The following is a 26742-nucleotide window of genomic DNA, read 5'->3' as shown; positions in this document are numbered from 1 at the left end:
AAACAAAACCCACAACATTTATTTGATTTTTCAAGTGTACAATGTGTGCGATATCGTCACTATAGGTCAAAGAACGTGTGTGTGTGTGTGTGTGTGTGTGTGTGTAGGGGAAAGTATCCAATTTCACAAAATGTGTCCCAAAACTATAATTATTTACGAATATATCTTCATCCATCTGCCAGCGACATATGGTGCCAGGCAAAACAATTACATGCACTTCCAGTGGATGGTACAATTTGTATCCACCTGTTGGCATTCTTACACCAGAACAGTGGTGTGCAAAGGTGGGGGGCGGACTGGGCGGTGCCATCCAAGCAAATGATTTCCTCATGTCACGTCAAACGCTGGTGGAGAATAAAAATGATTATTCGATATTTATCACCTTGCCAAAGTAATTCACTGACATGAACAGTGTAGCACATACAAATGAACAATCTGACTAGAACATTGGGCTACCAAACCAAAGATTTAATTCCATGCCAGGAGATTTTGTGCTGAAGTTTGCATAGTGTACTGTTGCCTTTTGACAGCCTAATCAACCAACAGCGTTAAGTGGAAAACACATTTGTCTCCAGCAATCACCCTGTCCTTCCTTGGCCCATCCCCAAGTTTTTACTGTCATCTGATGAAGTAAACATCTGAGTAGGAACCAGTCATCACTTGTTTAAAAAGGCTTGAGCCAATAATAGAAGGCTTTTTAAAGCTGTTTAGCTGTACTAAGGACAACACGTATTTTTTTTACAACTACACTTCCTTATGTCAAAATCCTAAAACTGAGAATTAATTCAAAAACCTTTTATTAAGCAACAACTTTTAATCAGATGTAGGCTATAAATATAGGCTTTTACCCATTTTGTAGTGCACCCAATTTCACTTTTGCACCTAATCATTCACAGTAGTCAATACAGCAAGCAATGTTTGTGCATATAAATGGTCTATTTATATATATATATATTTTTTTTTAAATGAATAGAGTTTGTTGATAACTGTATTTTCTACCATCCCAAAAGTGCCGTGGAATTCAGGAATAGCTTGTGAGTGTGTCTAGTCTGGTCTGGATATGACTACTATGAGTAATGACTGTAACTAATAAAATGCTCTATAGTGTGGCATGCGTATTCATGGAGCCTCTACACATAGAGAAAGGTCTCGAAGATTCCAGGCTAGACACTGATAATTAAAACAACGGTTCAGTTTGCGATTTGGAGATTTGTAATTAAATTAAATCATTAATTTCATTAAATTATTAAAAATACACGTGTCTTTCAGGCACGTTCGAAACTGTCATTCACGCTGTCGACAGAACACGCATGCGCTCTCGACGCGCGTGACGTATAATGTGACGTAAGCGCGGTGTCCGGTTAGCTAGCTTGTGGCTAGTTAGCAACTTGTTAAAACACGTATCCGGGAACCGAGAAACTTGAGCGTTCCAGCAAATAGATAACCTTTTTTTTAATTGCCTTTGGTGACTGTCGACATCGACCATGGACGATGATTGCTACCCCAAAACATTGTAAGTTGCAAGTTTTATCAAGCTCGGTAACATTTGTTGTGCTAATTTCGAAAAGAGTTTGCTAACTTGACTCGTGGTGGCAACACGAAATCAGATGTTTACTGGTTCATATTTCAAGCAACAGTGTAGTTCAAGACAACAGTGTTTGCAAAAATATTAGTTTACAGGCATCGTTGTTGCTCGTAGAATAATGTGCCGTCATCGTGAGTGGCGTCGAACTACCGCAAATGTCATTAGCGGCTAAGTTAGCAACGTTAGCCCCCCCCCGGGTAGTGTCAAGCGAATGTAACTAAAAGTTACATACACAAACACGGTGACACTGGTAGGTAAAATGCACATAAACCCTTTCCACAGTATCAACATTTGTTTCATCATCATCGTCAACGTCGTTGTTGAATTGTTGGAGTACTCTCACATCCCGTAATATCCGTCCAGGTATGTGGGAAACCTCTCCAGGGATGTAACAGAAATTCTGATTCTACAACTCTTCGCACAAATAGGGCCTTGTAAAAGCTGTAAAATGATCACAGAGGTAAGTAGTTGGTAAGCATAAACTGGAGGTAGCCTATTCTGATAATCGAGTAGAAATGCACTAAATAAATGTCGTTGTAAAAGAGATTAGAGCTGTGTTTACTGTATGTTATCTGGAGTGGTGCGAAAGAAAGTCACTATGATTTAATGTAATAATCTAATCCTCAAGATCACTTCTCCTAAATATAATGAAACAATATGGAATTTTAGTTCCGTCGTTTACCTTTTACAATATATTGGAAGGCTGAATTAATTTATCTCGTCTGATATTTTCTCTTGCAGCATACAACCAATGACCCCTATTGCTTTGTAGAATTCTTTGAACACAGAGATGCTGCAGCAGCCCTAGCAGCTATGAATGGAAGAAAAATACTTGGAAAGGTGGGATACTTGTCTCGTACACATTTAGTCTTTAGTACCTGCTTGAAATGTAATGTTTTCTGCCTTTATTTTCAGGAGGTCAAAGTAAATTGGGCCACCACTCCCAGTAGCCAAAAGAAAGACACATCCAGTAAGTGTTATGAGCCATTATGTACAGAAATTGAAATACAAGGTATCTTTCAAACTGTTTTTACGTCATTTTAGATCATTTCCATGTGTTTGTCGGTGATCTCAGCCCTGAGATTACCACTGAGGATGTGAGGGCTGCATTTGCACCATTTGGGAAAATCTCGTAAGGTTTTATTCTTATTTTATTTTTGTGGTTGTTGTTGTTTCTTGAGTTTTGATTTTTTTTCAAAATGACAGCCTTAACATGGATGCTTCCCTGTAAGAATCATGTTTTTGTCACCTGTTTTCAAACACTTCTTACTGCAGCAATAACAGTTATAGTATACAGTACTTGGATTTGTATGTACCACTTAATTAAGAAGACAAAAGAATGACATTGATAGCTGTTTTCAACCCATAAAGAAATAAAAACAAAACAAAAGTGTGTATATGTTGTCCACAGGTAAAACATCTTTGAAAAAATGAGTTGGAAGGAAGACAAAGGCATACCTCTGCAGATTTTATGAAAATGTTGTCCAGTTTTTCTGTCATTTTAAATTGATTTCTAATTCAGAATTACAGTTTGAGCAGTTGTAGCATTTTTGTTTATTGCCTTCATGGGCCACCAAAATAAACCATCGAGATGTGATTGAAGTGTAGACTCTCAGTTTTAAGAGTTTTCCCACAAATATGGCATATACCATTTAGGAAATAATGGCAGATTATGGAGATAACCCCTATTTTCCATGGGCTCGTATGACATAATTGTAAGTAGAGCCATCTTCTTCAATACTTGGGGGGAAAAAAAGACCTTTTTGGGTTCAGATTAGGTCGCTGACTTGGCCATTGTAATAAATATATTGCCTTCAAAAAGTTGAGTTGTTTTTATGGAGGACCAAGTAGGTGGCCTCTGGTGTTTATTCATGATAGTGATTCGGAGGTTTCAAAATTGTGATTCTGCAGAGTGTCTTTAATTCCCAAATTATAAATGATATTTTTGTGAAACCTTAAATTCAAACCGAACATCTAGCTACATTGAAATCACATCTCATTTAGATCTGATTCTTCTGTCTCAAATCCATTGTGGTGGTTTATAAAGGTAAAATTACTAAGTCCTCTGTCAACCTCCAAATACTTATTATACATCACAATGTGCATGTAAACATAGCTGTAGATCTGTCAACATAACTTGAGCCATCATGTGATGGACGAATTTGATCCTGTAATCATAGACCCGTGCACACTGAAGTCTATGAAAACTGTCTGAAAGAATTGTATTGGCCCCGTCCGGAGTTGTTGATTACCAATCACCTAATGAGGGCTCTCTTACAGTTGTTCACGTGTTTTAATGCATTGTGTCGGCTAGCGTTGCTCTTCTTTGCATATTTAGTATATGGTAAGTGTCAGCACAATGTAAGCTGTGTATATGAACCTGAATAGCCTTTAGATGTGGGTCTCAGTGAAGTAATAGCATTTTGGTTATTTTACAGAAATGCTCATAGGATTGGACAGGAGCTTGAAGGCTAACAGCAAGGAACTGTGCACTCTGGAGACTCAGATGTAGTTTTTTCTCTATTTATTCCATTTTTCCTCTGTCTTTATTTGTAGATGCTCTGTATTTACGTGGTATAGCATAGATTATCATTATTCATTATTTATTCATCTAAATTTATATTTAAAGTGTTTGATATTTTTAAATTGCATATTAAGTTTTGTCACATTAAGCACTTCCAAAAAGTCTTAAAATTGTCAATTTCTCAAAATTTGCAGCTCCCCAAATGCCATACTCCGTATTGGTGTCAAAGAATTGACCAAGGGAAAAAAGAAATCTGGCCATGTATGCCATTTAATTCCTTTTTTCTTCTTCTTCTTCTGTATTCTATATATTTTTAATTGGTAGGACAGGAGTCTATTTTAAGAATGCATGGTAGTGTACAGCATATATTTCGTGAGATTCAAAGTAGTAGGTAAAGTGGTGCTCTTGTGGCATTCATTTGTTAATACATCTGAAGATGTGTAAAATCTATCTGTAGACTGCATGTACATCTACTTAATTCCTGCTTTTGAGTCAGTGAGTCAGCTCTCAGTCCAGGGTCCTGATAGCTACCAGTAATATTGGACAGTGTAGTGGAATCACAGTTCAGTGTGTCTTTTGTGTGGCTCCTTTTAATATACTTGATTTATTTATTTTTATATAATGCAATGTGACTGGAATACTCACTAAAAATGATTTCACATTTTGCTCCAGAGATGCTCGAGTTGTGAAGGACATGGCGACAGGCAAATCAAAGGGGTATGGATTTGTGTCCTTCTACAACAAACTGGTAAGGCTCCAGTGCCGCAACACAGATGAAAGGTTATTTCTTTTCCTGTTTATTACTCTATTTTTTTTCTGGCAAATGTATGTAGAAAACTAGGAATGCATAGTTACATACACACACACACACACACACACAGTCATACATACCTACATAACCTCCTACTCTAACATTGTTGAGAATACCAGGCACAGAAAATTTTGTAGATTTTTAGCCTTAATGTGATCACTCAATTTCCTCAAATAGTGGCTGTGTTACAATTAGTCATTGGCTGCATCATCCGCTTAGGCCCCACCGTGCACTGAGCGACATGGCCGAACGCGACGGAAGTGGACCATCACAAAAAAATATACAGTGGGGCAACAAAGTATTTAGTCAGCCATCAATTGTGCAAGGCTTGTAATTTTCATCATATGTATACCTCACCTGTGAGAGACAAAGTGAGAAAAAAAAATCCAGAAAGTCACATTGAGGATTTACCCCGCCTCTTGCCTGAATTGATGAATTGTGTGTGTGTGTGTGTGTGTGAGTGTGAGACAGACCCACACAAAATGTGTGTCCCAAGGGTCGGTCACTCATAAAAACTAGTTGCAGAACCCTCCACTGTTCAGTTGGGTTCAGCCACATTGCTCTGTGTGCGTGACGGGCTTAAGCCAAGTAAACAGCTTCCTTTTCCCGGAGTGAACTGCTGAGCCAATTTGAACTGTGTCGTTATATTCTTTGTCACCTAAAACAGCAGCGCCAAAGCACTTAATTAAAGTGTGGATAGTTATCGTATGTTGTAAACTATTTCCCTGGGCAGTATTAAAGAAGATGGTACTTTATGGGGACAGTAATCTTAATCAGCGTTCCGGTAGACTCAAATGAGCTTCCTGTGATGTTATCTGCGTCCATGTACTCTATATTCCAGGGTGTTAATTTTCACTTTTCTTGCCATTCCTCCACATTCTGCGGAATGGTCCTTTTTATAAAAATCCATAAATGCGAATGTAGAGCGAAACATCTCCTCCCTTCTGCGTTTGAGTAAACAGGCCACTATTTGTGGAAATTAAGCATGTTAATTTATTGACTGCTAATATTACTCATCAATATAGTTTAGACACTTTTGATTAATGATAGATTCAGTTAAGGAGCAGGTTGAACTTTTTTATTTGTTCCTATAGGATGCTGAGAACGCCATTGTTCACATGGGCGGGCAGTGGCTAGGAGGACGCCAAATCAGGACCAATTGGGCAACACGAAAGCCACCTGCTCCAAAAAACTCTCAGGACAGTAAGTTTTGGATTAATATGTTTTGCTGGTTCTACGGAAATGGTGTGTGAAGTTTTTTGTCTCAAATGTTTTTTGTTACTTTCAGATGGCTCAAAACAACTGAGGTTCGAGGATGTTGTGAGCCAGTCCAGTCCACAGAACTGTACCGTGTATTGTGGAGGGATCCAGTCTGGACTGTCTGGTAAGTAGTTCTCATCTGTAGTATTAGTAGATCTGCTGAATCTCTGTCAGTTTCGACAAATGTACAATAGATTGCTTTTTCTTTCCAATTATCTCAGATCAATTAATGCGGCAGACATTCTCACCATTTGGTCAGATCATGGAAATCAGAGTCTTCCCAGAGAAGGGATATTCTTTCATCAGGTAATTGCAGCGTTTGGCCTTTAAATGTCAAACAAGTTCTCTGTTGAATAAAATTGCCTGACACACACTTCTCCTTGAAAGGTTTTCCTCCCATGACAGTGCTGCCCATGCCATTGTGTCAGTAAATGGCACAGGCATTGAAGGACACATAGTGAAGTGCTACTGGGGAAAAGAATCTCCTGATATGACCAAAAGTTCACAGCAGGTAGAGTTAATGGAATATACTTGACCGTATTTGATTTTGATATTGTACTAACGTACATCATTTGGAGTCAAGTCCACTATTTGCTCCTGAATGAGTGACTTTTAAATCACAGGTTGAATATGGTCAATGGGGCCAGTGGAATCAGCTTTATGGAAGTCCACAGCAGCAATATGGGCAGCAGTATGTGACTAATGGATGGCAAGTTCCCTCCTACAGCATGTATGGCCAGTCATGGAATCAGCAAGGATTTGGAGTAGAGTATGTATCAAAGTCATGCAGCCTTAGGCTGACATGATGCACCCTCATAATTAGAACAATTTTGCAAATATATTCCTTGTATGCAATGAACTTTCTTGTTATTAATATTAATAATTGATTTCGCAGGCAATCCCAGTCGCCCGGCTGGGTCGGAGGATTTGGCTCTCAATCAACTCAGGCTTCAGCCTCAGCAAGTTCAGTCGTGTCCAACCTGACCAACTTCAACATGACTGGTTATCAGACACAGTGAGCTGGTGCTAACACAAGCCTATTACTGAGAAGAACCAGCTCTGGTCAAAACATATTCTTCAAGCCTCTATTTACCTCATAGGACAAATAACATTTTTAATTGATAGTGCCCATTTCCCCAAGAATCTTTAAAATATTCACTTACAGTTTATAACCCAAGTGAATATTCACCTACAGTTTATGAATATGTGCCAGACTACTTAATGTAAGTCTAGCCAACATCAAATTAATGAGAAGGCATTCTCACTCGTGTGTCGCACATTGGCCCCTTTGTCTGATTCATTTTAGCAGGAATTAAAAAGTAATAATTGCACTCAGATTATATGACCATCATCATACACATAATCTTGTGCTTGCCTACATTCTGGAACGTGATATCCAATCCATCTCGTAATACACAGGTAGGGAACTTGCCTTTATTACTCATGTACACTAGAGCAAAGGGACAATAGGTGACAGTAAATGCAGTAGTCCTACCGAACAGCTACAGTAGCTGTTAGCTGTGGGCGAAACCCTCAAGATCCCCAAACCTCCGCCCACACCAAAAAAAATCCTAATCACATCTCAAATTTGAGTAAAGCTTTAATAAATTAAAATCGGTCACATCACTCTGTACATCCGAAACTTTGTTTTTTGCTGGAATCTCACTAAAGATGTAGTGTTATGTTCTTTTGAAACCTCAATTTAGAGCAATATATACTTATACAATGTTCTTCACACTTCTAAAACAAATATATAATATTTTCCATTTGTTAGTTGCTGTCCTTTCAGAATGTTAATGTACTACTTTTGTTCGGTGGATTTTTCTATTTTATACACCAGGTAAGAAAACACCACAAGCCTGAGTTGACATTTTTAATATAAGTCTGTGCAAATCAAAAGTGTCTCATATAACCACCATTGCGACAATTTCAATGAGCCACGGCCACCATACAGCGTTGGTCTATGTTCAGCCAACAGCCATAGTCACTGCATTTTTGATATGAATGAAAAGTGCTTTGTAAATAGAACTCCTGAAATAGTTTGCAGCGCACAAAAATTTCTAGAGTGCTGTGGCTTTAAAAAGCATTACAACAGTGGAGGTATTTCTCAGTTTGCTTTTATAAGCAAGGATAATGTTATTTTCACTGCTTTTTCCCCCCCCCCTTTTTAAATTTTTTTTCTCCCCGCTTCCGAGTGAGCAACAGCATGTTCTTAGCAAGCTTTTGATATGTATTATGTTCATGAGCCTGTCTCGTAGCAAAGGGAAAAACTCCAGGGTAGGCTCGCTGTTATATTTAATTCAAGTGTTAAATTAAATAAAACAATTCATCCTCTTTTCACAGATAATCTTTATGCTGATTCTGGGCTGGTTTCCTAAAGGAATCTGAAGTCTTCTGCCTTTTTCTTTATTCCTTTCATACCAACCCCGTTTAGAGCATTTTCTAATCACCCACCTTTGTAAAGACAAATAGATCTAACATCCTTTAAGATGTGATTGCCTAATTTATTTTATGCTTATCACATGTTATAGAAAGGATCTGTAACTATGGCAACCTTTTTTTTTTTTTTCTTTTTTTTTTTTTAAGACTGCAGGCACTACTTTTCCCCCTCAGTGCACTCTGAAGTAAAGGGTAATGACAGGCACCCTTCCATTTGGCTTGAAATTATGTGCCATTTGTTTTATCATACGTGTAAAAGTAGACATACTTGATAATTTCTTTTTTTGTGGGGGGGGGGTCTTGGTTAGAACTGGTTGGATTAACAATATAATAACAATAATTGAAAAACATCATGCATCTCCAGTAATATTGTACATAACTAAGGGTAGTATGTTATAAAAAATGTCATCAGTAAATATCAGCAATGTCATACAGGGGTGCCTCTTAATTGATTTGTCCAATTGTAAATTGTCCACTGAGGAATTAGCATTTTTCTTGAAGTAGCAGGAAGCAGATGATGTTTTCGCTTGAACTGCACGATTGTGACGTGTAATATTTGTTGCATAAGATATTGAATGTAATGACAACTTGCTTTCATGACAAATTATAAGTGATGTTTAATAAAAGCTGGGAATGGTTTTCATTAGAAAATAGAAAACACAGTCACTTGAAATAAAGACATTCAAACCGGAGGTTTTAGTATTTTTATTAGATACTTATTTAATTGCATTTATATTTTGCATCTAACCAACACACTTTACTCTCTTATATAGTATTTGAGCATTTGCAGCTCAAGACCTGGACAGATATGATGGATTATTAAACCCTTTATTGCATATTAACATTTAAAAAAGAAAAACACACTTCATACTACGCAAAGAAGTTGACAACCTTTGAGTAAATGATGGATATATTCGTAAACCATTTAGCAACTATAACTTAGCCAGATTTTAGGCATTTATTAGTTATACTGTATTGCACAACAGTCAATTTAGATATCTTACACAATACTTACATGTAGTTTTATATTTAGGTGGAATCCACAACTACATTGTAGTTATCTAAATATTTTAGCTTAATCATTTTTATCTATAGCTCTAGTGCTGATGTCTAGAAAGCAAATAAAAAAATGCAAACATTATTTACATATTTAAATGAAACATGACCGATCGAAGTGTTGAAGATTTGCATGTTGAAGTGAACGTTCATCTTGGGAGGATATTTTTGGTAACGAGATATTACTTTTAAAGCATTAAATATTTGATCTGTAACTTGTTCTTTATTCCCAATGGAACACATGCCATTGTCACTTATCAAGGTTTTATCACATATGACAGTCATATGTGGGGATGGAGCAAATTCTCCCTGATGTCGTCGCAGCCTTTGTCCCTCGATCCACACAAACCAGCATACTCCCATCTGAGGCATTTTTATCCGCCTGCATGTGGTAATTAGAAAAAGGAAGTGACATTTATTGCCAATCATACTTACAGTGCCGTGAAAACATTGGCCCCTTTCTCTAATTCTTATATTATTGCAGTTTCCCCACTTTAAGATCATAAAACAAATAACAAACAATATTAGACAAATATAAATCAAGTGACATTAAAATGCTGTTTTTAAATGATTTCATTTATTAAGAAAAAAAACCCTATTCAAAGTTACCTGGCCCAGTGTGAAAAAGTAATGGCCCCCTAAACCTAATAACTGGTTGGGCCATCCTCAGCAGGAACAACTGAAATCAATCATTTTCTATAACTGGCAATGAGTCCCTCACATCTTTGTGGAGATATTCTGGCCTACTCTTCCTTGCAGAATTCAGAAATAAAAATTGAGGTTTTTCAAGCATGAACAACATTTTTAACATCATGCCACTGCATTTCAATCGGATTCAAGTCTAGACTTTGACTAGGCCACTCCAAAACCATTTTGTTTTTAAAGTCATTCAGAAGTTGAAGTGCTGGTGTGTTTTGGATCGTTATCCTGCCGGAGAACCCAAGTGTGCTTCAGCTTAAGGTCACAAACTGATGGCTGAACATTCTCCTTCAGGATTTTCTATTGAAGAGCAGAATTCATTGTTCCATCAATCACAGCAAGTTGTCCAGGTCCTGAAAGTACAAAGCAGCCCAAGACCATCACACCACAAGCATGATTGACTGTATGATGCTCTTTTTCTGAAATGCTTTTTTCACACAAGGCCTGGAAATTTGGAATAGGCCCACCCCCCCCCCCCCCCTTAATAAATGAAATCCCCATTTAAAAACAGCATTTTAAGTTCACTTGGGTTATATTTGTCGGATATTTACATTTGTTTGATGATCTTAAACATTAAAGTTGGAAAACTGCAAAAATATAAGAATTAGAGAAGGGGGCCAATACTTTTTCACGGCACTGTACATAAATGATTTATGAATGCCTTTATGCTGATTGTAACAGACGTTTTGTTAGTTAAAGGTCAAGTCATTTTATATACCGTGTTATTGTCATTGACTTGTCATTTTTCTAACAATACCAATATCTTGAGCTGTTTAGGCTCGCCCATTAGGCAAAATAGGCACATGCTAAGGGCGCTATGGCCTCCAGAGGGTGCCACCAAATCGGGCAAAAACACCTTCAACATACAATACTGTAATTATGATAAAACTAGTTATTACCAATAACTCCTAAAATGGAAACGGTAACCTAGATTCAAATGTTAAGCAATGCCAAATTAACATGGCTAAAAATGAATAAGCAGAGGTGGGGGAACACTGACTTTAACTCTGGATTTGACTGGAACTACATGATCAACAAGTCATCTGTCATGAGCCATCCTGCAATACTACGTTTGGAGCCCGGGGGGCACTTTAAGGGCGCCCTCTTTCTCTCTCTCTCTCTCTCTCTCTCTCTCTCTTTCTTTCCAGCACCTTCCTCGGCTGCGCACCTGTCACCAATCAGCCTTCGTGACCACCTGCATAAAAGCCTGACCGGATCACGGAAACGCTCGCCAGGGTACTGAAGCTTCCTCAGCGGTACAACGGCTCCCCAGTGTCCGCGTAATACGCAACTCCTTGTTGTCATCATTCTGACCTCTGTGCTTTTCCTTGTCCTCAGTGTTCCCTCCGTGTCCCTTGCCAAGTGGATTACTGCCGCCAAGCCAAGCGACTGTCCTCGTCACTGCCTGCCACGCATTCTCTGCCTCAACAACCTGCCAGCGCATCTCAAGGACCACCTACATTTCCCTTTTCAATAAACTGTTCATCACAACCTCTCAGCCTCCGTCTGCTCTTGGGTCATCATCTACGATTCTTCAGGTTTAATACAAATTGATGATGAAAGAGTGCGAATACTGCGATTGGCTGGCAACCAGTTCAGGGTGTACCCCGCCTCCTGCCCGATGACAGCTGGGATAGGCTCCAGCACGCCCGCGACCCTATTGAGGAGAAGCAGCTCAGAAAATGGATGTATGGACGGAGACTGCGAATAAGTCTAGGAAATGGGGTCAGGCAAGGCGGCATACTGTCGCTGAAGCTATTTACAGCTTGCCTTGAAGAAATATTTAAAAAGCTCAATTGGAAAAAGGAAGGACCAAAAATTAACGGCGCTTATTGGAGCCATCTTCATTTTGCAGACGACATCATTTTAATCTCCTACGATGCTGAACAACTACAGCGTCGTATTCAGGAATTAGAGTTAGAAAGCCGTCGTTAAGGTCTGAAAATGAACAAAAGCAAAACGAAGGTCATGTTCAATCGTTACTGTCCACAAAAAGATATCAAAATGGAGGACTATGTCCTAGACGGCGTCGACAACTACATCTATTTTGGCTAACTTGTTACAATGGATGGAAATACAAGCACTGAAGTTGAACACTGCATAAAGCTTGCCTGGGAGGCTTAGTGTTATATTCAGGAACAATCTTCCCATTTGCTTGAAAAGAAAAGTTTTCGATCAATGTATTTTACCAGTCCTCACTTATGGTAGTGAAACTTGGACTACGAATGCCAAAGTTATACAAAGACTACGTGTAACCCAAAGGAACACGGAACGCCAAATGTTGAAAATAAGCATTCACGACAAGAAAAGATGCAGTTGGATAAGACAGCAGACGCAAGTTACCGACGTCATTCAAAATATAAAAAGCCTTAAATGGAAATGGGCTGGCCACGTTGCCCGAAGAGATGACAAAAAGTGGACCACAGAAACTATCAATTGGATACCACTGGACACAAAGCGACCACGGCGAAGACCTAAAAGTAGATGGATAGATGAAATCATTAAACGCACCGGAATACACTGGCAACAAATTGCAAAATGTCGAAGTAGTTGGAAACGTGAACAAGAGGCCTTCATCCTGCAGTGGATAGATAATGGCTGCTGATTATATATATATATATATATATATATGTTGTTGTTTTTTTCTCGACGGTTTTATTTACATTTGAAAAGTGGCATATCCAAAATTATTCAAACGCTTTGCAAACTGTCGAAGTCTATGGAAAAAGTTTTTTTTTTTTAAATTCCAATGTTCTTGACCATTCTAAATAGTTCAAGCTGTTGTAAAGCATTCTAATATCTAATATAGTTCAGATTGGAGCTCACTGTGGACCTGCGGCTGCGCATTGTGGCTGCTCACAAGTTAGGAAAGGGCTAAAGCCAAATCTGAATGTTTTCAAGTTCCAGTGGTCTACAGTGAAATTTTATATTACAATTTTTTTTACGATTTTATGGTAACATTGGACATTCTGCACTGTGGAAAATCGCAGAGGACATGGTTGGGAGCCAAACTTAACACCTGTGCTGTCCAGAAGGATAGTGAGCATCATCACCACCAAGGCCATTCTGGTGAATCTGGGCTATGCTGGTGGCAACGTCTCAGGGGAGACGGTCCAATGGACACTGTACACTGATGGCTGGATTCCACTGATGCAGACCAAGGAGGACGCCACTTCTCCAGAAATGGCATTCAAAAGCCGGCTTGGCCTTTGCAAATGCTTTTCTGGACAAAGAAGAAAATTTCTTGTCTTCTATTTTATGATCAGATTAAACCAAAATTGAATTATTTGGCCACAATGATGTTATTTGGCGTAAAAAAGGGGGATGCCTTCAACCCTTCAAGAAGACCATCCCTACTGTCAAATACGTGGTGGGAGCCTAACACTTTAGGGGTGTTTCTTAGCCAATTGACAAAGAAACCTAATCACAGACTTTAATCAGTGGACTTGCTTGGTTTTTGCTACAGTAACATGGGACTTGGTTGAATCTTGAAGTTGAACTTGCGACTTGCACACAACCTGCACACATGACTTACTCCAACCTCTGCAAATAAGGGCTGGCCCTGGATGATTATACTCACAATGTGATTGGTCATTGACTTCCCATTGTTTCTGTTTACATCACATAAATCCTCAATCCCAATTTTCTTCAAAATCAACTCAATCTTCACAGTTATGTCACACATAGCACTTTCAAGGTGGAGAACCTGCCTGGCCAATCTGCAATTAAGAAAGAGAGAAGGTCACTCAGCTTGATTAAGTGAGATGAAATTTATCCCGTTTTTTTTTTTTTTTTTTGAGAAATGTGACCTTAGAAACTGTTCTCTGTCCATAAAGGTGTGACCAGAGTTGCTCGTTTGGTCACTTAAGCTCACTGGAGGCTTTGCCCCAAAATCTTTCCCATAATTCATTCCAAGATTGTTGAGTTCAGCAGTAAGGGCATCCTGACAAAATGTAAAAATGAAAACGCTTTATTGGACTTTGTTGTAAAACCCTTTGTTACATCACATTATAGACCAAGATATTAGGACATTCAGGTCAAAGCGTGTTCCTCTACAAACCCTCTTTTCCTCCAATTCTGTTTTCATATTTTCCTGTTCATCCTCATCTAGAATGTGGTTCCCATCACGGTCAAACTGTGAGAACGCGGCAGAAATTTCATGATCGGCATGTCCCATCCTACAAGATCATCAGAGTGGTGAGGCTTGTGTTTAAAACTTTGGGATAACAAGATGCAATATTTTTCTTTGTCACTTACTCTTTTAAAGTTTCTCTAAAATCCTCAAATTCAATTTCACCAGCTCCAGTGCGTAGAGCCCTCTGGACATCTGATATTTTCTCATTTTTAAGTTTCAGCTTCATGAATGTCTTCATGTAGCTCTGATTGGAAGATCATCCAAAGCATGTGAGATCATATTTCAATCTTAAATACACATTTCTACACGACAGTGGTTTTTGTTACCTGTTTGATTATGTCAGTGATCTGGAGCTCATCTTTTTGGGATGATAACTCCTCTTTGACCTCAGAATATGTGTCATTTATGATGGCAAGAAACATGTTCTGAAGAGATATGAAACAGTAAGCTCTAAATATACAGTGTTATTTTACTTTCAAATCAAAATCAAGTTGGAGGATGGCTTACCAGCAGGACAAAGAAAACGAAGAAAACGTAGGTGACAAAATAAATTGGTCCAAGGACTCTGTTTGCACGATCAATTGCGTCATAATCAAAGTCTCCTAGAATAATCCTGAATTGGGTGAAGCTGCAGGGAAAATATGGAAAGACAGTGGTTAGTTCAAGCACAACACAGTTTCAGGTTATGTTGTTGTTTTGGATGTCTCTTACATGCACTTGACAAAGGTGCTGAAGGATTCCACTTCTGTACCAAACAGCAAATATCCGAGCTGAGCGTACGCGAAGAACACGATGAAGAACATTATGGCAAACCCTACAATGTCTTTGGCACAGCGACCCAGTGTGGAGGACAGTTGGGTCATGGTCTTATTGAAACTAATGTACTTGAAGATCTACATAGACAAGAAGCGCACACACTGTTTTGGAATGGTGGCAAATATCAAAATCGAGAGTGCAATGAAGCAGCGTTTTACCTTGATCCATGCAAAGAACAGGTTGACTGCATTCATATTGTTGTATTGTGTTTGCCAGAATGCCAGAAATTCAAAGTCAGCATAGATTTCTGGTTGATCCAACAATTTACCAAGCAACTTGTCCACTTTGACTGTACGGAAAATATTGAATACAATGGCAACAATGGCGAGCTGGAAATGAGAAGCATGTTAATTGATTCAAGCTCCTTGAAAGCTGGAATAATTCCTCCTAACAACAACATATTCTTACCAGTATGACCACTATGTCAAGTATGTTCCAGATGCTTTTGAAGTAGGAGAACTTGTGTATTCGAAGCTCAAGAATCTCCTCCACAACATAATAAAGGATGAACAAACAGAAGATCATCTCACAACTCAGGATGAAGTAATCCCAATAGTTGATGTAGCGAATAAGTTTGACTGTTCGGATCTGGTAGGAAGGGATTGCGCCACCAGTTGCCGGGAACTCCACTACCAACCTGTCAACAGACGGATGACAAACACAAATGGGGATGCTAATCAAGTAATTTGGATTTCAATCTGTACCTGATGACACAGAACATGTTGATGTTCGCATTGTAAGTGGAGAAGTCAATGAAAATAGCCCTGGTTCCTCGGTCTAGCCAAAGGTTCTCCTCCAGCTCCCTCAGTACAATGGCGCTTTCCTCCTTGGTTCGACCCAGGTCCTGGTAGTATCCTGCTCCACTGTAGGTGGTCAGCAAACCCCAATGCGAGGAACCCTTGATCACTTTTTCAGTGTGGTAGCTCCATCTGCAGAGGCACAAAACAACACAAATGTCTAAAGAAAGCAGTGGCGGCTGGTAGAGTTTTCTGTCTCAATCTGTTAGTGAGCACTTATTCTTTGCCGAGATAATTCTTCCACCTCACAGGTATGGTAATTCAAGATGCTGATTAGAGAGCCTGATTATTGCACAGTTGTGCCTAAGGCTGGACAAAATAAAAGGCCACTCTAAAATATGCAGTTTTACTGTACTGGGAGCTCCAGGGGAACAGGCATCGCCATCGGCGGGGCCATAGCGGGTCGTGCCTGCCCACCAAGATGCTTGTGCCCCCCGACTTGAGACACCGATCTCTAAAAACAAAGATTTTATTTTATTTATTATTATTATTATTTTTTTTAATCATTAGTAGTGTTTGTGTTAAGAAATACTGTTATTGTTTTTTTTTTTTTTATCAGTAACACATTAAAAATGTGGACAAAAAAAAAAGTTGGGCTGGTGCATACTGTGTAGGCCTCCATATGTCATGTACGTATGGATGTCATGTTGGCTCACAACAGTCCCGCACAATTTTTGAAGTGAATCTGCAAGTATTTTTGATCATTATTAATTGCGGATACATGCAAGCGGTTGAAAACTGCTTGCATGTAAAAACTGCAAAACTGGATACTAAACCGACGTCAAAGAGATGGATGTGCGTTTTGGTGCATGCAGTATGGAGCTCATTGGCACACTGGCTATTTTGGACCCAGAAGCGTAAGATTAATTTGCTTGACCTGAAGATGGAAAAGGACAATAGTTAACATACTTAGCACATTCAAATGTGCACTCACTCCAAGCTATAGTCCAACAGCATTTCTCACAGCCTGATCACTTGCCCTAACTTTAGCTTTCACGGCAATGTGAGAAAACTCTTTTTCCTCGGACCATGGCGCAGAATGCTGGCCAGACGCAAGACCCATGTGATTCAAGTTGCTTTTGAAAAGAATCCGCCTCCCGCTGTATTGAAAGGTGACTCAAAAGTAGGTTTGAATTGTGTGTGTGTGTGTGTGTGTGTGTGTCGCGCGCACACACTCGTTTGTGTTGGAAATGTATGTTGAGCTCTTACACTGCTCTGTGGTGCTTTTTCAGTTTGAGAGATGCTTCTGGTCTTACACCTCATAAATTAAAAACTCAAGCCTGTGAATATTCTCATTCATCCAGGCAGTGGCGGGCGGTGCATTTCGGACATGGGCCTTAGCTCATCAGCCGATGACAGACGGATGTGACGTTGGCCCCACGGTGGGAGGCTTCACGTATGTAATTTGAGCTTATATACATAGAGCGGCATTCAGATCAGGGCGCAGGAGAAGTGTGCACGAACATGCTTCTATCTCTTGTATTGAAGACGAGCCACTGCGCTTGTGTAACTTGACAGTCTGTGGCTAAAGATTTTTGCGCCGTTGGGTGGAAATGCATCATAACACAGATGAAACAAAAAGCTTTATTCATCATTTACTATAAATTATTTAGCCTACTAATCTAAATATATATGTACGTATATTTTGAAATATCTTCAGGATACAGTAATTTGGTGAGTGGTGGGGCAGCGCCCTGAAGCCCTCTATTGGCCAGCCGCCTCGGAGAGAACAGCAGCATGAACCCGCAGTGACAAGCAATAACTCACGCTGTGCCGTTGATTAGACCAAAGTCGAGATCATCCTCCTTCTTCTCATTGTAGACATCGTAACACTCTGTGATCTCATCCTGGAAGTCTTTGTGAACTTTGCAGGAGTTGTTTTTGATCTTGATCTGTCTCATCCTGGGGACTCCAAGCAACATGTTCTCATAGTAGATGAATGACTGATCTCCACTGTCCAGGGTCTGGTTATTGTACCATTTTGTCCAGTAGAGGCCATCTAATAATGGTTCCTGAGCAAACTGGTCATACAGAAACAAGTTGAAATCTTCAGAAATCCTCAATTGATTCCCACTGTCATGAAAAATTAAAAAGATACAAAAGAACAAATACTCACAGTCCAGAAATCCCCCATGGTGCTGATGGACTGAAACTTAACCCCACTTTCTCCGGCTGTATTCACAAACAGGTCAGTCATGGCTTTGGTGTAATAGTAGGCGTTTGCGCTTGTCATACCGTATGTCACTGAAAGACAACGTCATGACATTGTTAACACCTTAACACCGATCCTTATCTGGCTTTGCTCAGGCTCGGCTTAAAACGTCGCTCCATTCATGGCTCCCAAGATAAGAAACGTCAAAGGTGGGACACACACAAGCCCTCATTGAATGATGCGTTTGTGTCGCAACCATCATTTGGATCCAGATTAGAGGCTGTAATTTGTTTGATGAGAGAGCAAGCCAGACTGACACAAATAGCCTCATCAAACAATGTAAAGAAACAATGGATGAGGCCAAATGCTCTTATCGCTAAAAGGCAAGAGGGTTTGTGGTCATGTCCCTTGCACAGCTAATGGTTGGCTTGACAAAGGCTCTCAGGTGGAGGGATGGGGAGGACATTTGCGGTAGGGACTAAAGCAGGAGTGGTGACGACTTTTTACGTTAAGCCAACTGTCCCAATTGCCTTATGGTCTCAATTCTTATTTTCTACCAATTCATACATTATTTTTGAGCACTTCAATCTTTTAATCATAATGAAGGGACCATATTTGGTAATAGATTTTCTACTGTCTCACAACAGTATAACTACATCATACCCCCATGATGATATAGTAATTACAATTTGGAACGGAATGTATACTGAACAACCACAATAACATAGCCACCTGCACCAAGACTTTGACTCACTTATTTAGTATATTTAGGCAACCAAAAGATTACAAACAACAGTATGACACAGTGCAGTTCAACATCACAGCAAACCACAACCACAGTAGTTTTAAATGAAACTACTTGTCAAGGCATAATGTTTGATAAAGCCGTTGTATTGGGTCTCTTTGGATTGTACATGTGGGTAGAGTACAAGTCAAAACTTTGGACACACTTGCTGATGCTAAAAATGAGAGGATTTGCTATAAACAAGATTGTTATCATGAAATATGGTTAGAGTTATAATTTGGGGGAGAAAAGTGATAGCTCTTGTAATTGTTTTAATTGCTCTATTGACATTTTGAATGTCTAAACAATTCATCACATTCCCTATAAAAGGTGAATGGAAGACATTGCATATCCAGTTTTTTGGGGTCAATCAAACTTGACTAAACGTTTTGAAGACGTTGCAGGTTAAAGAATTCATTTCTTTCATCAACATTCTGTATGGAATCAAGTTACTCATTGCTCGTAGCTACAGTGAATATAACGACATTAGAAGTACCGTTCACATTTCATATGTCTAATAACCACATCTGTTGATCTGATTACTTACAAAGACAAATATCCAGCAAAAAGACCAGGTAGACCATTAACTCCCGTAGAGTAGTGCGGACAAACAGTTCCCGGTTGTCGGAGGTGTTTTCAGTCAGTGTTGTACCCCACAAACCTACCAGGAATATTGAAAAGAAAAAAATACATCAGAAAAATCTTCTGCTGTTGAACCAATACAACTATAGACATAATGATTAGGATAGATTTTTGGATTATTATCTTTTGCAAATAATCTTTGCAATGTGAATTCCAAGATGAGTGTTACAGTTGATATTTAGAGTAGAACCTCGCCAAGTTAAGAATATTCCTACCTTTAATGAAAGAACAGCAGCCTATGCGTTCCTTCACCAGGGTTTTCTCAGCCGAGTATGGCTCCTGTGAGACGGGGCCGTGGGTGTCCACGTTGTACGTGCCCTCCATGGAGCCCTGGAAGTGGGGCTCGGGGTTGTACACCGTGCTCACAACCCGGGGCAAGGGTGGTGAGTTGCCAATGTAACCCTGGTTCACCCATGAACCCATGTTTTCCAGCTCACATTCCACCTGGCTGGACAGGTGGCTGTCAGCACGGTTGTTCAGAGTCTTCATGGTGCAGGATCAAAGAAGAAAGTGAAGCAGAGCAGTGTGGGCAGCTTTTCAACACCTGCGCAGTAAACAGTTATAAGGAGTAGGTGACATAAGCGTTGGGGAGGGAGGAGCTGCCAGTCCTCTGCAGGATCATTTGTTCTCATCAGATTTGAACCTGTTAGGAAATAGAGAGCGGTGACAGCATGATGATGGCTTTATATGGAGTTCACTCATCTTTCCAAATTAAAAATGTGCAGAGGTTCGCACCCCATAGTGGAAAAAGGCAACAATAAACTTCTGTAGGACTGACTAATTGGACAAGCACTGAAATAGGATGAACTGTGTCTAAGGGTTCTTACATATAATTTTACATTTTAAAAGTGGTACCGAACATCCCTACTCAAAAGTATATGTTGCCGTAACCTTGAGCTGTACCTGCACGATCGTGATCAAATCAGAGCACAATCAAAAATTGTGCAATTGAAAATCTTGGTCATTTTTTTCTTGACACTATCATTGTATTTGCAATAATCTTTGTTATTGTGGAGGTACTTTCCAGTGGTGTACAACTTCACTGCACCGTATTGAACAATGTTGTTATTATATTTGAGTTTTCTGTATTCAGCAATAGAAGTTACATGAGGGGGGGCAACATTTTAGAGTTAGAAATAGGATTCAGGTCAGTTCTGTAATAATTATGTTAATGATAAGTACTGTAAAATAAAGTTAATACAGCTTGCACTATATAGATATAAGGCCTTCTAAGATGGTATACTGTACACATTTAGGTTCAGGAATATTCTTACCCCCCCTTGACACAAAAGCTTTCCTCTGACATACTCTAAACAAACACACCTGTATATGTAATCTACATTTTAAACAATTAAATACTGCATATTGTTAACATGTCACAGTATTAAAGTTTTGTAATTGTTAAGTCCCACTAATATAAATAGATAAATAAATAAATAAATAAGTGAATGTGTGTGTGTGTGGTGCAACGATACACAAAATTCAGAGTTCGGTTCAGTACCATCACGGTTCGATATTTTGTCAATACAAAAAACCGATACATTTTTAAATTAATGAATTTTATTGAAATTGCCAACATGTAATCATAAAATAATAATATAATAAAATAATATTAATTTTAAAAAAAACTAATGTATCTGATGGATCTTCTGTGGTGCATTCTTAGCAACAGAGCATATTTTACAAATAAATAGCTCCTTTGAAAATAAAAGTTATACCATAACTAGCCCAGTTGCTGTGACAGCATTATCTATATTCCTGACATTGTTAGTAGTCACAGGTATAGTTAGTTACTTGTGCAGGTCTACAATCTTGTCCCTGATGTCCTTAGAAAGTTCTTTGGTCTTGCTCATGATGGAGAGATTGGTGTGTGATTGATCGATTCTGTGGACAGGTGTCTTTATACAGCTAACAAGTTTAGACGAGGAATACTTTCTTAAAGTGCGAGGACTAGTCCGTGGGAGCCAAAATTCTTTATTATTGGGAGGGGATCAAATACTTACTTCACTCAGTAAAATGGAAATACATTTTTATCTCTTTTAAAATGTGATTTTCTGGATTTTCTTTGAGATTTTCTGTTTCTCACTGTTAAAATAAACCTACCCTTAAGATAAATTGTAGAGCGGTCATGTCTTTGTCAGTGGGTGAATTTACAAAATGAGTGAGGGATCAAATAATCTTTATCGAACATATACAAAAACAAATCAACACAAGATAGGCTATAAGACACAATGGAAGAAAATAAACAGAAAAAACAATAATAAACAAAAGGAATGCAGATGACCAATAGGAATAGGAAACGGTCGAAAAAACATTTTAGGTCCTACTCGTAATTCTGAGTACAGGTTTGATTGGTGTAATAATAGTAAAGTAGGAAGCTAATCGGATGTCCTATATTCTAGGTATCCTAAACTAGCAGGTCCATGTAACGTAATCGCAACATAATAAAGACGGAAGCTAATTATATACGGTATAATCTATAATCAAAGTATCCAGGGACGCTTGTGATTGGCGCTCTCTGCATCTTTTTGCACAATTGTCCAAAAAAAAACATTATAGCAGCATTACCAGATTACGAGCAACCTTTTATGCTCAGTGGCTGTTTTTCTCAATGTCTTTATGTCTCAAAAGCATTTGAGTGTCTGTTGTCATACTCGAGCAGCTCCAACTACCGGAGACAAATCCCTTGTGTGTTCTTGACATACTTGGCGAAATAAAGATTCTGATTCTGATTCTGACGGGCCATTCTGCCCTAGTCTCAAATATCATAGTTTTCCAAATATGACTTCAAAGTGCCAACTTGTGATGCAATTTATTCGTTTATTTGAGGTTTTGAAAAGGTTAGACTCATTGTTACACATTTGAACACATAAAAGAACATTGACCTTTGAACTGTTTCATTTTTTTTTAATTTTGGACAATTTTTCTGGAACATTTATTTGTCTGATTCGTCATGAAGTGATATTGTCTAAATTGTACACGTTTGTCATTAGGTCAACATGGTAGTGTGTGGTGGTTTTCCACAAACGACAAACACATTTTTATTATCTATTTACATTTCATCACGTTTTGTTATCAGTTTATTATTTGTGTAAAGAACAAATATGTGTAAAAGTAATGAAAATGCAATCAATGGTAATTAGTTATATTACTTTGAAAAGTAATTGAAATAGTGAGACAACCATTACATTTTCAACCGGGTAACTTGTAATTGTAACTAACTACATCATAACCTGCGTAATCTACCCAACACTGTAATCTGTACAACGTGATATACACAAAACTGGACCCAAAACAACACAAGTACACAAAACATCAAATAATAATGACAATACAATCACAAATAGCTATACAACATCTTCTCCAATCAAACTAGACCATTGGCACTTTGCATACAGGAGGTTCCGGGTATTATTTGATCTTGTTGCACATGTTGTTTGAAGCGTAGCTCTTAGTGGATGGGAGAGGTCACTCAGCAGTTTAACATGCAACATTGTCTGGTTTAGTCCTCTCAATTACTGTCCGCTGAGCAGATTGTTGTCATCACTCATTACCAACTCATGCAATAATTTGCGCCTCATGAGGAAATCAATTAATTGTACTTTTGCTGCTGCCAACTGTTCGTTGCTGGTGACTGAATTAATGAAGAGTGTAATTGCAGTGTCACCGACACGCACTTTTGACTCTACCGTCTATTCATTTTTGACATGCCAACTGTCAGAAAGCATTTATTAGGTATGCAAACATTCAATGTGGCCAATGAGTCATTATGACCATCTGTATTAATGTTTGCGACGTCCAGCTTCTGGTGGCAAAATGCAATGCCCCTTGTCTCATGTTATGTGTCATTTAAGTGCCCTTGGATAATTGAGCATTGCAGTTCAGACATATTTGGACATACATAAGCGATATTTTACCACGTAGTTCTTCAAATCAAATCAGTTTGCAAAGCCCAACAGTTGAGTGGAAGTCGAGCGTTACCGTTTAACCACTGCTGTATCGTATTTTTGAAGCTGATTGTGTTTGGGTCCAGCTCTGGATGCTCACGCTTCAGTGGCTCCGAACTAAGCGATTACATGCAGCCATTAGCGCACAATGGAGTTTAATTTCTGCTCCCCCGCTGAAGCCAGACCGGGATCTTGCTCAGAGGCTTCCTTAATCTGATCTGGCTTGTGCCAACATTCAAACTTTTCAAATCTGTGACAATCATTCACAGTGGGGTATGATTGCCATTTAAATCTGTAGTGCTGCTTCAGCAGTAAACAGTTGTGTTGCTCTGCTCATGGGAGACATTAAGTACAAATCCCAAATATACTTTATTTCAAATAATAGTGACCATTCTAATAACAATGATCACTAGAAATACTATTGTGATTTGAATTTTGCCGCGTAACGTAGTGCTTTTATTTTTGTTGCTGCTGACGTAAGATTCTGTTATCTCAGCACACAGAAGCTGTGAACAAAAGGAGGATTTACACGTCGCGGTGCAGAGCAAGTGGACATGGCCTGCCGTTACTGGTAAGGCGAGCTCGTCACACGCGTGCAATAAAGACTGTACTATATATATATATGACACTGTTTTAGTAGCACACAAACAAGTGATAGCAGATGCGTGAGCTTATTAAGGGGGAAATTCAAATTCCAGTGCTCGAGGATGAAAAATAAAAATCACCATCATTATCCCTGAAACCTTTGCAAAAACATTGTTTGGCTCTATATCCTGTCAAACAATTATTTTCACGATAATGTTGAATATTAAACGGTCGCTGGTTCATGCCTGACATGTTTTCTCAAACGTAGATTTGTAATTGTATACAGTCAATAATAATAATAATAATAATAATCGTCCAGAGAAGACAATGGGGGGAAAGAAATCTTATATTTGATACAAAATATTCTTTATTCTCAGTCGAAAACTATGATTTTAGCATGTGAAAAATAACATTGCAAGTTAATTTTTAACTCAACAACTGTTACGTATTAGCAACTATGCAACTAATACCTATGATTCTCTGAATTCATTGAAAATTGCACAAACTTTCAGGGCCGTATATTGAACACCAGCTATAAATACACAATTGCATTTACAATCTAAGGATTATTTTAATCACACTATATGTCTTTCTATGTATTGAAAAACCTGCTCAATATCCTAGCAAAAATATATCCACGACTTAAAAAAGAAGCCTCCTGATTGTCAAACAAAGATCATTCAAAGAAATAAATCAATACAAATGTATTTAGTGTCTCCTTAATTGGAGAAAAAAAGGTTCACATTGCAATTTACAACATGACTGTTTTACATGCCAACAGGCAGATTATTATTATTATTTTTATACATGGAGCTGATGTCCATCAAACTGACGAGAGAAAGAGGAGTTGATAGAGTCCTGCCCCATGGATTCGTACCTCATGAGGTACTGATAGTCGTCAGGTTGCACACCGTCAAACTCCAAGTCCACCCACTGCCTATGTGCAGTGTTGTGCCTCTTGGTGTCCGTCAGGATCCTGTTGAGCGCCATGATGTAGCTGAGAGCCATCTGCAGGGTTTCATACTTGGACAGTTTCTTGTCTTGGCCCCACTGTGGGACCACCTTCCGTAAACGGTCGAAGGCCGTGTTCAAGCCCTGCATCCTCTTCCTTTCTCTGGCATTGGCAGCCATCCTTCGGCGTGTGGCGGACTCGTATTTCTCCGGGCTCTTGCAGTCCACTTCTGAGGACTCGGATCCAGAGTCCGTGCAGCTCGACCGGCGAGGCTTCATGTTTTTGGTTGAACCGAACCAGAGAAAAAGGTCGCAAAGATGAGAGTTCGAGTAGATCTCTTATAATGGCCACGGGGTCCAAGGTGATCTCTGATCGTCTGACCTCTAAGATGTTTGTCCTTCGCTTTGAGCTGTGCTCCAGAGAAGGGGACAGCTTTTATAAGGTCCACAGCAGATGAACAGGTGGCAGCAGGTGGAGTCCCTGCCCTCTGCCCCCCCCCCCTCCCCCCTTACACCCATGCAGCCAACTCCTTAACACACACACTCTCAGCACACACACACACACACACACACACACACACATGCATTTAAAGTATATATGCACACTCAATACACACACACAAACAAAAAACCATAATGAAATTCCAATTATCTTGGGCTGGGCTCTCTCACCGAGCTAGAGCTTGGAACCATGTGTCACAAACACCAAAGTCTACCATCTGCTTGCACAACTCGTCATAACTGATGCTGCAAAAGAGAAAAAAAAGATGACAAAATAAATAATTAGTTTAGATGCAGTAACATTCATGTAAGACATTGATAAAAAACAGTTTCAGTACAGTTCAAGTTGATACTGTAGCTGCTTTCTGTTTAAAAATGTGAAAGTCAATTCTGCATTAGGCTCAGGACAATTACTATATTATAAGACAAAATTGTTCCTCATTATTTTTGAATTATACTTAAAAAGAAAAAATATCAATATGTTATTCCAAGTGACCAAATATGGTTCCTTTCCCAATAAACTGTTGATTTTACAAATGAATCTAACTCTAGATTTCTAAAAGCGTTTTGTCAACATGGCTGTAAGGTAGCATCATCGCTACAAATGCCGCCAAATCTCCTTTCACTACTCATGTAGTTGGTTTCCACGTGATGAGAAGCATAATCTGAGATTAGCCTGAGGCAACACAAGTGTAAGTGTGCTGTGTAACCTGAGGGGCTTTAACTGAAAATCAGGGGATTAAAGCTCTTGAACAATATGGACAAGATGGTGCACAGATTATTGGAAATGATATTTCTCATTGTGTAGTTTCAGGCTAACATTTGTATTAACAGTAGGAGTTTTAAGAGTTGATATTCCCTGTTGTGGACTGTTATGGCCTTAATGACTCAACAGTACGTGGGGCACATATATGTCCTGAAGTACAGATGGAGATGGGAAATAAATAATTGATCTGTCTACTGAGCTGAGAAAAAAAGGGGACAGACAGAAGAATTTGTCTGTCTCATCTTTCTCATCTGATTACACTAAATTTGGGATTCAGGGGCACAGTGCATTT

The 26742-nt window shown here is 39.0% G+C and overlaps 3 protein-coding genes and 1 long non-coding RNA gene across 6 annotated transcripts in view; 2 read left to right on the top strand and 2 right to left on the bottom strand.

Annotated features, from left to right (window-relative positions):
* Positions 1-1331: 1331 nt before the first annotated feature.
* On the top strand, positions 1332-9311 carry tial1 (TIA1 cytotoxic granule-associated RNA binding protein-like 1). Of its 2 annotated transcripts, XM_061690254.1 has the most exons (13): positions 1334-1513; positions 1949-2045; positions 2327-2425; positions 2501-2555; positions 2630-2717; positions 4782-4857; positions 6015-6123; positions 6209-6304; positions 6402-6486; positions 6568-6691; positions 6804-6949; positions 7076-7195; positions 8524-9311. In XM_061690254.1, the coding sequence occupies exons 1-13, from the start codon at positions 1485-1487 to the stop codon at positions 8525-8527; spliced, it is 1128 nt and encodes a 375-aa protein (XP_061546238.1). In that variant the 5' UTR covers positions 1334-1484; the 3' UTR covers positions 8528-9311. The 2 variants fall into 2 exon arrangements, 1 of the variants encoding a protein (XP_061546238.1); XR_009769462.1 differs by lacking the exons at positions 6402-6486; positions 6568-6691; positions 6804-6949; positions 7076-7195; positions 8524-9311 and having other exon boundaries at positions 1332-1513; positions 4782-4889; positions 6209-6300.
* Positions 9312-10588: 1277 nt separating this feature from the next.
* Positions 10589-20189, bottom strand: pkd2l1 (polycystic kidney disease 2-like 1). The gene is made up of 15 exons (XM_061691073.1): positions 19916-20189; positions 19606-19719; positions 18239-18366; positions 17890-18143; positions 16030-16254; positions 15734-15962; positions 15484-15654; positions 15221-15402; positions 15017-15137; positions 14836-14934; positions 14632-14753; positions 14435-14552; positions 14184-14317; positions 13955-14093; positions 10589-10727 (listed from the first exon to the last, which is right to left on the bottom strand). The coding sequence occupies exons 1-15, from the start codon at positions 20187-20189 to the stop codon at positions 10707-10709; spliced, it is 2331 nt and encodes a 776-aa protein (XP_061547057.1). The 3' UTR covers positions 10589-10706.
* LOC133410212 (uncharacterized) overlaps positions 14403-26742 on the top strand; it is a 58162-nt gene continuing 45822 nt past the window's right edge. For both annotated transcript variants that reach the window (XR_009769508.1, XR_009769507.1), the window contains exons 1-2: positions 14403-14571; positions 24144-24218. This is a non-coding gene — a long non-coding RNA (uncharacterized LOC133410212). The remainder of the gene's footprint in view (positions 14572-24143; positions 24219-26742) is intronic.
* On the bottom strand, positions 24952-25573 carry atoh7 (atonal bHLH transcription factor 7). The gene has a single exon (XM_061690689.1). The coding sequence runs from the start codon at positions 25460-25462 to the stop codon at positions 25034-25036; it is 429 nt and encodes a 142-aa protein (XP_061546673.1). The 5' UTR covers positions 25463-25573; the 3' UTR covers positions 24952-25033.

Source organism: Phycodurus eques, chromosome 11 (assembly GCF_024500275.1).
Source record: "Phycodurus eques isolate BA_2022a chromosome 11, UOR_Pequ_1.1, whole genome shotgun sequence".
Lineage (NCBI taxonomy): Eukaryota > Metazoa > Chordata > Actinopteri > Syngnathiformes > Syngnathidae > Phycodurus > Phycodurus eques.
Note: the sequence above shows the minus strand (reverse complement) of the source record. Positions and strands in the feature narration are given on the sequence as shown.

Excerpts from the sequence above, each read along its gene's own strand:
- tial1 (XM_061690254.1), top strand. The coding sequence starts at position 1,485 with ATGGACGATGATTGCTACCCCAAAACATT. Across the intron at positions 6,124-6,208 it reads TCCAAAAAACTCTCAGGACA|ATGGCTCAAAACAACTGAGG; the intron begins GTAAGTTTTGGA and ends TGTTACTTTCAG. Across the intron at positions 6,692-6,803 it reads TGACCAAAAGTTCACAGCAG|GTTGAATATGGTCAATGGGG; the intron begins GTAGAGTTAATG and ends TTTAAATCACAG.
- pkd2l1 (XM_061691073.1), bottom strand. The coding sequence starts at position 20,189 with ATGAAGACTCTGAACAACCGTGCTGACAGCCACCTGTCCAGCCAGGTG. Across the intron at positions 14,935-15,016 it reads TCGTTTTCTTTGTCCTGCTG|AACATGTTTCTTGCCATCAT; the intron begins GTAAGCCATCCT and ends ATATCTCTTCAG. Across the intron at positions 14,553-14,631 it reads TTTAGAGAAACTTTAAAAGA|GATGGGACATGCCGATCATG; the intron begins GTAAGTGACAAA and ends ATGATCTTGTAG.
- atoh7 (XM_061690689.1), bottom strand. The coding sequence starts at position 25,462 with ATGAAGCCTCGCCGGTCGAGCTGCACGGACTCTGGATCCGAGTCCTCA.